General features: G+C 41.7%; 1 protein-coding gene across 1 annotated transcript in view; it reads right to left on the reverse strand.

The window, feature by feature from the left end:
- Positions 1-539: 539 nt before the first annotated feature.
- Positions 540-13,445, reverse strand: part of LOC119426264 (receptor activity-modifying protein 3) — a 38,849-nt gene continuing 25,943 nt past the window's right edge. Inside the window, exons 2-4 of the mRNA XM_037693817.1 lie at positions 13,263-13,292; positions 12,131-12,290; positions 540-1,407 (exon numbers count right to left, since the gene is read on the reverse strand). Of these exons, the coding sequence (XP_037549745.1) occupies positions 1,152-1,407; positions 12,131-12,290; positions 13,263-13,281 (435 nt within the window). The 5' untranslated portion in view covers positions 13,282-13,292 and the 3' untranslated portion in view covers positions 540-1,151. The remainder of the gene's footprint in view (positions 1,408-12,130; positions 12,291-13,262; positions 13,293-13,445) is intronic.

The raw sequence follows: 13,445 nt of genomic DNA on the forward strand, positions 1-13,445 counted from the left end.
ATTTTTAAGAAACCCGAACAATAATACCTGAACTGTTGTAGACGGCTCTTTGATCAACCTCATCTTGGAAAAACAGCTACCGGCTAGCCAGAGCGAGGCCAGGACCAAAGTGGAGTGTGGCTCTATAAACACTCCTGCTGCCCTTGAGTCAAAATGACTCATGAAGTCTCAATTTTATACTGACGACCCATAGGTCATTTTGACCCAAGGGCAGCAGGAGGGTAAAACAACTCTAATCTTATTAAATTCATAGTAATTCAAACATACTACTTCCAGTGGATACCTCTTTATGATAAGAGTACCCTTAAAACTAACTGATTAGTAGGTAATAATGCAGTTGTTGATTCAGCTGTAGCCATTTAGGAAGCAGCTGCAAAGTATTAGATTATAAACTAGAACAGTGAGTCGTTTTTTTGTCAATTTCTCTGTATGCTCCATTCGCGTTTGATTTTTAAGACCAAACCATTTTCAGTGAGTTACCTGACTGGTTTGTTTTGGCATTCCGAATGAATACAGAATTTGATTCTGTCCAATACTTAACCTGTTTCAATGGGCGAACAGTGTTTTATAAATGCTATTTAACGCTTATAAACTAAGAAATCTTTGATAAACGTGCACCAGTTGGAAAGTTGTCCAGGAAGACAATCGCAATATTTTTACTAGAATGCTCATGCCGTGTGAAACTGAAGGCTCTGAAAAGGGTTATAAAATAGCGTTTGCATGAACTGTGGTGAACTTTTGAAGATTGGAGTTAAGATCAGCCGTTAGCCATTTCTCCAAGTTGAGGTTGTTCAAAGAGCTATCATATTAATTGTTCATGTCCGTTCCACAGAACCCAACTTCAAAAGGTTCGAACTCTCTCTTTAGCTGCGTACAGACGTAAGACGTGTGTCATCTTTTCTTGTAACTCTCTGCAGAAGTGACTGCACCAAATGTGGGGCTCTCCAGTGAAATACTCGTTAAGAAGATTTGGAATACGGTGTTGAGTGAAGAACAGAAATAAGTAATTACTAAAGAAAACATGTGCAAGCCAACATCCTTCTTTATCTAAACAGGTGCAGGGGCTTCATTGTGTCATTTGGGGTCATTTAAACCCAAAAAGTGCTCTGGACTTTGAAGAGGCGAACCGGTCCTTTAGGTCAGTCTTTCTCCTAGGCCAGGAGATCGCTCCTCTTGCTGCACCAGACCACCAGAGCGATCATGGCCAATGTGAGGAAAACTGGAACGAGAATGAGCGCGGTGAGCGTGTCGTCCGGCGGGTCGAGCCACACCACTTGCTCTATGGTGCAGTTGGAGAAAAAGTACTTGTGTATGCGGATGATGTAGCCCTCTACCAGCGGGTTGGGCCAGTAGCAGTTGACGATGTGGGACCTGTTCTCAGTGCAGAAGGTGAAGTGGTCGTACTCTCTGGGAAGACACAGAAAAGAAGAACAATCAGGGGTTTAGCATACCACACAGTTGAAGGAGTAGAAGTGAACTTGTTCATTGGTAGAAGGGATCGGGCTCAGAATCCATCATCTGGTTCTCCTAAACTCCACTGTTGTTTCGCTGGAATTAACCTGAGCTCCTGAGATTTGGTAGGTAATCCATCACTGCGACCAGGGTTATTCTGTTACTTACCCCCTCTTTCAGCTCAGTACACCTTTTCTTTTCTGCTGTATTACTTAGAGCTGCCCTGAAGCTTTTCAGGCTTAGAGCGCCACTTTGATGAATACATCCAGCGAGTCTTAATCCTTCTCTCTTCATCCTGAGTACTTTATCCTCAAACTGCAACTTCTTTTTTCCTTTCTTGACATCCAGGAGCTTTTATTTTCTCAGCTGAAGGGTAAACTGAGTAACAGCTTTACAGCACGGGCTCAGAAACTCATGATACTAAAAATCAAGCATTCCCTGAATGAATACATTTCCCCCACAAGCTTTAAACAAAGATCTTTAATTGATACTTGTATACAGGGTTATACAACCCGCACTGTGACATCACTAAAACAGTTCTTGCATTTAGTGCATTTAGTGCATTTAGCATAGTGTTAGCAGTCATACTTGATTGTGTAGATCTGTGGTGCCTGATCCTGGTCTTCCAGGGCCACAAACCTGCATGTTTTAGTTGTTTTCCTGCTCTATAACAAGTCTTCAAGTTCTCCAGAAGCCCAGTAGTTGCTCATTTGATCAAATCAGGTGTGTCAAAGCAGAGAGAACATCTAAATCTTGCGGGGTAATGGTCCTCGAGGAGCAGGATTGGACACTGCTGGTGCAGATAGTATTCTTATTCAAACGAAAGTCCATCGCACCACACTAGAGACTGAGATTGGAGGTTGGAGGCCAGACTACAAGTCATTAAGACACTGTACCTCAGACCAAATCTACAAGCAGGACTTGATAAAACCTTAATAAGCCCTCTGAATAGGACATCATCCATTCATAATCTTTACCCAATAAAATGTAGTACTCCCTACCACACGTGCATATTGTCTTTTTCCAAATTTGTGTATTCTGCTTCCTTTTTATTATTTCATATGTGTTTTTATTTCTGTATAATTAGAATATGCTACTGGATGCCTCAAATTTCCCTGGGATTAATAAAGTATCTATCGGTATCTACCAGTATCTTTCTATCGGTATTTACCGGTATCTATCTATCGGTATCGACCGGTATCCATCTATTGGTATCTACCGGTATCTATCGGTATCTATCTATCGGTATCTATCTATCGGTATCTATCGTATCCATCTATCGGTATCTATCTATCTGTATCTACCGGTATCTATCGGTATCCGTCTATCGGTATCTATCGGTATCCATCTATCGGTATCTATCGGTATCCATCTATCGGTATCCATCCATCGGTATCTATTGTTGTCTATCTATCGTATCCATCTATCGGTATCTATCATTGGCTATCTATCGTATCTATCTATTGGTATCTATCGATGTCTATCTATTGTATCCATCTATCGGTATCTACAGTATCTATCGGTATCCATCTATCGGTATCTATCGGTATCCATCTATCGGTATCCATCTATCAGTATCCATCTATCGGTATTCATCTATCGGTGTCTATCTATCTGTATCCATCTATCAGTGTCTATCTATCGATGTCTATTTATCGGTATCCATCTATCGGTATCCATCTATCAGTACCCACCGGTATCATCCATCCATAAGTAAGATCCCATTGGTTTTTCTTATTTCTCCTATAATCAATAAGTCAATCAACATTTATTTATAGACCTTTCCAACAAGCAAAATGTACAGAGTGCTTCACAGTACAAAAGTTTAAAACAAACAATGAAAACAATAGAAACATTACCAGAGAGTACAAGATGAAGGCGTCTATAAGACATGATGTTCTGCAATCAAAGTCCGGATCGAGCTGCTTGTTTGGATGTTTTCTTTGTATCAAAAATCACCAAGGAGACGGAGCGCTAACAGCTGAATGTTGATTGTTTTAGGCTGAACAACAATATATGAGCTGATCAGTTTAAAATGTGATTTATGACACTGCTCAGATCTTTATAAAATGACGGTAGGGAGAGTGAATGATGGGGAGAAAAAGACAAGTTTATCAGAGCTTCAAAGCGGAACAGAACACAGAACAAAAGACTGAAGCGAGTCGCAGATTGATGAAGTTATTTCCCAGCCGTATTAAGCAGCAGCTAACACCTTTTCAAGGCTTTGTCCTCACAGTAAAACCCCAACTGATTCACACAAAAACATAAAAATATCAGCCACAATAACCACCTGCCAAAAAAAAAGACACAAAAAAACAATTTTGTTGTTGTTGTAGCGCCTGTACCACGTAGCTAAAGAGTTAACCAATAGGTTAGATTGAAATGTATTACTTTGGTTGGAGCCCTGGGAAAGTTATTTTAAAGATAGCCGTACTAACCGCTTACAGGAGATACAACTTACTGTTGGTATTTAATTTAATGGTGGTGCCTCCACTTAGCAGGAAATTATGAATTTATACCTTGTTTGACCCACTAAGAATTAAATTCAGATAAATGTATGTTTATATTAAATACACTCCCTTGGAATACAAAAAAAAAAACCACTTAAAGTGACTTTCAAATAAGAGACTGATGCCTGATTTAATTTTAAGACACTTTAAAAAAAGAAAAAAAAATGTAAATAGAATAAGTAATTTGTTACACAAATAAAACAACTTTTCACAGTACTTTCAGTTCTATCGTTTAACCCAAATAGTTGCAGTTCATATTACCCCTTAATATTTCAGGTAAGGCTTTTCAAACATAAAATTCAATCCCAAAATAACCCGTTGCAGGCCTGAATCGATGCTTGGGTGTGCGGGAGCTAAAAACAAACAGCTTGTTCTCTCACTGAGCAAATAAAATAAAAAGCATGTGCACTGGTTTAGCTTTATACTCACAAATCCTTCAGAGTTTGACACTGAATCGGGAAGGGTCGATGTGGAGATGCCTTTAATATGGCACTGAGTAAGGTAAGTAGGCAGGTGATGTCACACGAACACCAAGATCATTCCTGGCAGCAACCTCACAGATGGCTGAATGGGAAACTTCTAACTCGTCAGCAGGTCCAAAGATTAGCTCCTGGTCTACTTTCATATGCTTCTCAAAGTCCGTTACAGTCGGCAACTCTGCATTAATGATCGTAATGTACAGCTTTACCCTGTTATTGTCCCACGTCTGTGTCGCTGTGCCCTCTGCACTCGTCCGGTTTTCACACAGACCCACGTTTCATGCAGCGTACCATTAATCCCGCCCACTCCCATCTGATTGGGGCAAAATAAAATGCTTAATCCAATACAAAACTGAACAAGATTGACACTTAGCACAACCCAAAGAGTAGGTTGTAACCTGCCATGTGGCACCATGTGCAGCACTCCTCAAATAAACTTATGTGTAGCATTCAAGGAACGTAGTAAAATTGACGACTGCCTGTTTCAGTTTGCTTAAACTTGATTTTCTTGACCAAACATGAACTGTTTTTTAAAATGATACATTTTTAAATGACAAGAGTTTTTATTTTTCATATTTATTCCACTTTTATCACTTAGACATTGTTTTTAAACTTAAATGATGTTACTATGAATTTAGTTCAATACTTAGTTTGTACTATATAACACAGTTCATTGGCATCAAAATGTTGAGAATAATATGAAAATTCATTGTACTAAACAAAGAGTGTAGCAGCCACAGTAAATCATTAAACGAGTATATTATTACGTGTCACTGCTGTCAGATAGAAGCCACGTGTTCACCAGAGACACCCGAAGTGATCCATTTCTGCAGCAGCTTACAGAAAGCTGCATCTTTTAAAATCAGCTCTTTCTGGAAATGTGACCTTTTGAACTGTTTTCGCCTTCGCTCGTTGTGGAAATCATCACTGCATCGTTTATGTGGCTCCGATCAGTTTCAGAAGGCTATCGACTTCAGGAACGCAAAGAAACGTCTAAACGGTAGGAACAAAAAGCCCATTGAGCGCAGTTCACCTTATCTGTGTCAGCCTTTCATCATTTGTGTTTCGATGGTGAATCCTAAATGTTTCTCCTGCACCTCCTCAGACTTGCTGTCTTCAAGTGAGAACACCACAGGTGAACATGTCAAACGAGGAGGAGTGGTACGGAGTGAAGGAGGAGGAAGATCTTCAACCCAACGACAGAGTGGAGTCACAGTAATTCAGACTGAGCCGTTTCTGTTTTTCTCTCAGTCCACATGCAGAAGTGAAGTGGAAACAAACAGACGGGGTCGACTCATCACTTACCCACTCAACCACCCTCCATCCTCACAAACTGTCTCAGTGAACTCAGTCACTGGTTTTCTAATAATTTCCTTCAACTAAACAGCAACAAAACTGAAATCATCCTCGTTGGTACCAAAAACTCATTTCAAAATCTTCTCGTCCCCGTTAACAACTCTCTGCTATCCCCCTCGCCTCAGGCCGAGAGTCTCGGTGTCATCCTCGACACCACTCTCTCCTTCACTTCACACATCAACGATGTTACTCAGTCTGCCTCCATCTTCGAAATATTAACCATCTCCGTCTCTGACCCCGCTCCACTGCCATCTTTGTTCAGTCTTGTGACTTCCCGGATCGACTACTGCAACTCCCTTCTTTGTGGCCTCCCCAACAAATCTCTTCAGAAGCTACAGATGGTCCAGAACTCAGCTGCCCGTGTCATCACTCAAACCTCCTCCTACAACCACATCACTCCTGTCCTGCAGCAGCTCCACTGGCTCCCGGTTAAATCGTGCATCGTCTTCAAAATTCTTCTTCTCACTTTTAAAGCTATCCACAATCTTTCCCCTCCTTCCCTATCTGACCTCCTACACATCTCCATCCCTGCTCGCTCTCTCAGATCCTCCTCTTCGCTGCACCTCCATGTACCCTCTACCACCACGGGGAGCAGGGCCTTCACCTGCTCTGCCCCTCACCTCTGGAACTCTCTACCACCAGACCTACGAAACACCACCTCCCTTTCTCTGTTCAAGACTACCGTATTTTTTGCTGTATATGTCGCACCTTTTTACATAAATTAGCATGCCCTGTGACTTATACAGCAAAACAACTTATTTATGTTTCCCCCCCGTATTTATAACCCAATTCTTGTCTGAGATCTGACGATTTCATTCATTCTGACATGGAAAATATTAAACACTACCATTTTTAGCCACTAGAGGGCGGTCAAGTAATATGGCAAGCCAAGTGTCTCATTAATAGGTAAAAGTGGCTATTAATGAGACACTTGGCTTGCCATACAAAGCCACCTTCGTGTCGCTCCTAAACTCCTGGAGCAAACGTCAAATCAGCTTCATGTCTCCGCGACGCCCAGGAGAAATGCAGCTGATTTGACCATTAAAGTGCATTTATTAAGGAAAAGTTCAACTGAGACACACCTTTGCTATAATGTCAAGCAAACAAATAATTGTTTTTAAGTGTTAATCTTGGTAAATTCTTGTTAAAGTCCTCCCGTGCACGCTCCCGCCATTTGGCAGCCAATCGATTTTTGGCACAACACCAACCCACGTTTCCAGGTGGTCAGCGGTGACACATAACAGATGCAACTTATATGGTGAAGTGACATATTTATGTTTTTTCTACTTTATTAGACATATTTGGACTGATGCGACGTATACGGCAGAAAATACGGTACTCTGAAAACACCTCTTTAAACTAGCTTATCCATCTTAACTTCGTTTTATATTTCAATTTATTCCTGTTGGTCTTTGCACTGTTTGTTTTTACACAATCTTATCTGATAGGTTTCTTGCTGTAAAATGTCCTAAGGTGTCCTGAAAGGCACTTTTAAAATAAAATTATTTTTATTATTATTACTTAAAGCCAGTGGTTGAAATAAAGGAAATATTCAAGTGGGTAGGAGTTACACTGTGAAGAACAGAAGTTTTTTATTTTTTATTTATGCTTGTCCAAAGCAACACAGAGTGATGGATCCTGACGCAGTGGAGGAGCCAGGGGGTGGCCAGCGGTGGCCTTGGTCACTGTAGCTTAATCTTCGGACACCCCAATCATTTTAGGAAACCACACTTTTATTAAGAAATATAAAAAACTAGAACGCATAGTTTCCTCAAATGATAGAGGTGACCGGTTTACATTTATTTATGGTGGTGGCCATCTTGGATTTTGATGTGGCAACCTAATCTTTGATAGGGACTTTTCTTGTGTCGAGATGCAGCCACACGCCAAAGTGGAAAGCTTATTTTCAAGTTATCTAGTTAAGGCGGACAAACAGACGAACAGAAGGTATTTCCAAGTGACGATACAATGAAGCACGCCGTGATTCGTTGGAGCGGGTTCTGGTGAGAGCTCCAGAGCAACCCCACACTGCAGCCGTGAACTCAAGATCCTCGCCTCACCTTTAATGGTGGACGAGGAGGAGAGATCACCTCCCCTCCAAAGCCAAGTTTGCTGCCATGCCAGCCTTTTGTTTTCCTTCTTTAAATATTTGAGGTTTTTATTCAAATTTCTTGTGTTCGGGTCCGATTCTCTACAAACCAAGACGGCGAAACGGTGGAAGTGTAGCGGTTTTAGTTAAACTTGCATTATTATATTGATGAGTCTGGTGATTTAGACCCCAGTGTGTAGTCTAGTAGCCGAGTCCCTCGCTTTCTGCTTTTGAATTCAAGGGAAAACAGCCGAGAGTGAGAGGTCAGAAGTGGGAACGAGGTGGATGAAGCTGGAAGCAGATGGTGATCAAAGCAAACATCTGAGCAGCTGCAGGAGGCAGACCGTCTTCTGTTCGTCTGTTTTGTCATAAAACGCCACCACAGCTCCAAACACTGAGCGCTCAGTCAGGAAGACACCAGCACTTGAGGCGGGAGGGATGATAAGTCTCTAAATGTGTCTAAATAAGACAAATCCTGCAGGAAGACAGGCTCGTTTAACTTTAAGATACGTGTGTGGGGGTGTCTGCCACTCTGTTCACCTCACTGTGAGTTACTACAGAAAAGATTTAATGGAGATTTCTGTTTCAAGACCATTTTATGAAGAGGAAACACTAGAAAGACATTAATGCAAAAAAGCACTAGCATCCATTTAAAAACAAATAACAGCTAAAACTCTTCGTAAAGGATGAAGCACGTGTTCCAGCGGATAAGACAATGCATTCTGGGAATGCACCAGAATTAAGTTTCACAGCAATAAATGTCTCCAAAAGCAATTAAATCTGAAGCGTCTGCGTTTCAATACAGGTCTCCGTTACCTGTGAGGTGAACCAGTTCAAAGGCAGAATACGAGTTTTATAAACGTATAAATAAACAAATAAGAAATAAGTTGACGTTTCAAACTATCTCATGGCAAAATGTGGACCGGCGTCGCTGTTCTCTGAAACCTGTCTGACTTCCAAGGAGCGCAAACCCCTGGAGGTGCCGTTAACCTGGTTTTTCAGCTTTGACTGATTTTTTTTATATTTTGTTGTTGCATGCAGAGGACACTTGAAGACAAAATAGAACCAGAACACTGACAACCACCACTGAGAGACAATCAGATTGGCATGTGATGATCAGGAGTCAGTAAAAGTGGTTTAGGCTCCCTTCACACTGGATGACAACATCTCTTATAGCTACGCTTTGTCTTTTTCCAGGCAGCTGCATTTCTAACATCCTTCTACCAATATACCCACCTGGACTATGGTCCAGGTTCTGAAGGGGGTGGAGCTAGGTGTGCAAGGTGTGTGTGGTACTGAGCGTGATGAGACCAAGTGAGCATGAGAGGTAAATCAGCTGGTTTCCGTGTGTCCAGTGTGAGTTGTGGCTGTGACGGCAGCTCGGTTGTCTGTTTTTTGGGGGTGGTTTGTTAATAAAAGCTCTAAAGCGTGCACAGAAGGACCTGAGTCTCTGCGCAGGAGTCTGAACTTTATCCCCAGAAAAGATTCATATTTATTTTTTATGTTTTTATTAGGGTAGCACAGTGACACAACTGGTAGAGCTGCTGCCTCTCAGCGCGCAGGTCGCTGGTTCAAACCCCGGTCCAGGGGCCTTTCTGGGTGGAGTTTGCATGTTCTCTCCGTGCATGCGTGGGTTTTCTCCGGGTACTCCAGTTTCCTCCCACAGACCAAAAACATGCATGTTAGGCTGATTGGTAACTCTAAATTGTCTCTAGGTGTCAGTGAGAGAGTGAATGGTTGTTTGTCTCGTTTGTCTCTATGTGTCCCTGTGATGGACTTGGACCTGTCCAGGGTGTACCCCGCCCCTCGCAAAGTGATTGCTGGACATGGGCACCGGCGACCCCCATGACCCAAAATGGAAGAAGCGGGTAAAAGATAATGGATGGATGGATGGATGGATGGATGGATGGATGGATGGATGGGAAGTAGAAATACCCTCCGCCCGTCCATGCATGTTGTGGGCTCGTTAACTTAAAAATAATCGAGGTACTGACTTCCATGTAGGTGTATGGCTACATCTAAGCGTAATTAATATTCCTTTCAAAAACTGGGTTATCAAGTCAAAATCCAAGATGGCTGCCACCATAAATGTATATATGTAGACCACACACAAATGTATGTGTGTGTGTGTAAACTGGCCATTTGAGGAAACTATGCTTTCTAGTTTTCATATTCCTTAAAAGTATAGTTTCCTCAAACGATTGGAGTGGCCAAAGATTAATCTGTGGTGGTCACGGCCACCACTGGCCACCCCCCAGCTCCGCCTTTACGCTTGGTGGTGGATAAAACTGCTCCCGCTACGCGCCAGGATTTGTTACTCCGTGCTGCTGTTAAGCTGAAACTGTTTTATCATCCCAAACGCTTTCTCCAAGCACTAAAAGATCATGCACAATCTTGGCTAAAAACTTTAACATCAAATGCGTTAGTAGTACACCCTGTCTGTTAGCGAAATACCTCCTGAACCACTGGACGGATTTAAAGGAAACTCTCAGAAAGTAATTAATGGATGGACCTTAGCAAACCCATTCATGTCAACTTTCAGCTACCAACCTGTTTTCCTGTGTCTGCAGACTCTTCCAAGGAACCGAATAATGAATACTCACACAGCTAAAGTACATTAACTTTATCACTATAATGCCCGACTGCATGCCATTAATCAAAAACCAGTGGTGTATTTTGAAGCAGCAGGTTAGAAACACTCTCCCACGTAAATAAATGACTTTAAATCTAAAGCTGTTTGACTCTGTTCTTTGAGGAATTAAATATTTATTGCCCCGAAACAGAACAAAGTCTATATTAAATTATACATCTGTTATCTAAGAGGATGTTACTTTGTCAAAACCATGTACCGTTACAGCCACAACCAATGTCACAACAATAAATCCAGTCTAACAAATAAAAAAGACACAAACAACATGATTTGTTGACGACATCTTGCACCAGAATCTTCCGACAGTAAACAGGAGACGTTTCCTGGCTCGACAGATGCTCCACAGATGTTGTGTTTACCTCATGGTTCAACAGCGAGGGCTGCACCTTGCATGACTCACGTTACGGGCCGCCTTAGAAGTGCATGAAAAATAGCCGAGCCTAACTTACACAGAGGGCACGCAAATGGCAACGGAAAACATCCCAGTCTGACAGAATTGGGACGACACCGAACAGAGGTGTTGCTGTTTGCTACAGTTTATTTAGATGTGAATAGACCTGTTAGCTTGTGCTAAAACAGGCTCAAAGACAGGCAGTCAGGATGCTCAAAGGTTAATTGATGCGAAAACCATCCTATGGGGTTCAATTTTGTGAAAAAGCTCCACAAATAAAAGGTGTTAATGCATTTCCATGTTGTGTATGGAACTGCAGAACTGTGGGAGAATGTGTACCGATTTATCTTCCATTGAAAGTCTGTACAAAAGGTATTCACACTGAATTAAGACTATACTAGGCTATTTACAACCCATTTAGATTGCAACAAATATGAAAGATTTCCAACAGTGTTGAAGGGAATCATGATGCCACTACACTTTACTCACAAGTTGGGCTTTCCAGTCATTGTTCACATTACCGAGACATTCTTCTGCATCCTCACTTCACTCTAAGTGCAACAAGATGCAGTTATGACTATCACATCTGGTTGTTTCCATGACATAGTCACAAACACAATCTAAGCCAAGGCGTGAGACCAGCATGGCTTTCACATGCCAAAATTAAAGCCATACCGGTGTATGGGGGTCCCACGTCGTGGATAGAATGGTACCATTGCCATTACCTCAGACCTTATGAACTATGTGAACTAATCCCATTCTATGATTTGTAAAGGGGAGCCCAATGCCTTGCTAACATGTGACTGAAGATTGTGCCAAGACCCTGCAAAGACCATCCATGTTCTGACTGTGAAGTGGGCCTTGGGGTCAAAATGAATCAATGCCATTAGGGAGGGTAGACAAGTCTGACGATCACAGCCTGAATGGGAAAGACAATGGGACGATGGTGTTCTACTGACCTATTGACATTCAGGTGGATATTTCCTTGACACCTAAATATTGTACAAGAACACAACCACTGCTTTATGGCAAAGCAGTTTCCTGATGTCAAGGTCTTTTTGAGCAGGATAGTAAACTTTTCCATACTTATAATAGTTCAGGATTCATTTATGTCAAAGAGTTGCACTCAGTATATATGAAGTGTCCCATGACTGATATTCAATCTTCCAGAATTTCATCAGTTGTCTTCAAATACTGTCTTACCTGATGATGTGCGTGAGGTTGCACCAGTACTGTGAATCTATGTGAGCCATGTCCCGTTTGAAGTTTTCTCCACAGACCTCCACCTCCCACTGTAGACGGGACTCGTTGCAGATCCTCCTTTGCGAAGGGAACGTGGGCTCCAAATTGATGCCGTCGGTGGCTGTCAGAAAGAAAAGGATGAAGCATTTGATATGCATTCTGCTGTGTCTGACTTGAAAAATAACAGATATGACAAAAATGGAAGTTCATTAGTGTTTGATTTGTAGTATTACAGTAATTAAAGATTTTCATTAGAAATTAATTTAAAGTATGCTTGAAGCTAGAAATCACATCTCATGTTTCAAATACACCTGTCTGTGTACCTGTCCATCTGCAATCACCCAGCTGCTTTCACTCTGTAATCACCCTCCCTATTTACTTACTCTCTTGGTTTCCTTCTGTCCACTGCCTAAATCATACCGTTGTATTCAGGTGCCTGCGCTTGGTTTATGTTCAGTGCCGGTAATTTTGGTCACCTGCTTGATTGGTGTTTTAGTTGTTTAATTCAAGAATTTACTATTTAATGATAGTTTATGGATATTGGTCATGTTTTGGGAATCTAAACATCTGGATGGATGGATGGATGGATGGATGGATGGATGGATGGATAAAATAATGGACATACTGATGGATGGATGGATGGATGGATGGATGGACAGATGGATGGACAGATGAACGGATGGATAGACAAACAAAAGAATGGGCAGACAGATGAACGAACAGATGGATGGATGTATGGATGCACAGACGAACAAATGGACGGATGGACAGACGGACGGAAGTATGGATGTATGAGCAGATGGAAGTATAAAATAATGGACATACGGATGGATGGATGAATAGACAAACAAAAGAATGGGCAGAAAGATGAACTAACAGACGGATGGATAGATGGATGGATGGATGGACAGATGGAAGTATGGATGGATGGACAGATGGAAGTATGGATGGATGAGCAGATGGAAGTATAAAGTAATGGACATACTGATGGACGGACAGATGGACGGATGGATGAATGGACAGACGGACGGATGGATAGACAAACAAAAGAATGGGCAGAAAGATGAACAAACAGATGGATGGAAGTACTCACCTGACGACTTGCCCATCATCCAGGCATTAACTGTAAAGAAATTCCATGAAACCCGTTAGAATAAACTGACTTCTGATTGATAAAACACTGTGATGCTAACAGCTAACAATTCTGTGATGCTAACAGCTAACAATTCTGTGATGCTAACAGCTAACAGTCATGTGATGCTAACAGCTAACAGTC

The sequence above is a fragment of the Nematolebias whitei genome, chromosome 20 (assembly GCF_014905685.2).
Source record: "Nematolebias whitei isolate Nwh7 chromosome 20, NemWhi1, whole genome shotgun sequence".
In the NCBI taxonomy this organism is placed as follows: Eukaryota; Metazoa; Chordata; class Actinopteri; order Cyprinodontiformes; family Rivulidae; genus Nematolebias; species Nematolebias whitei.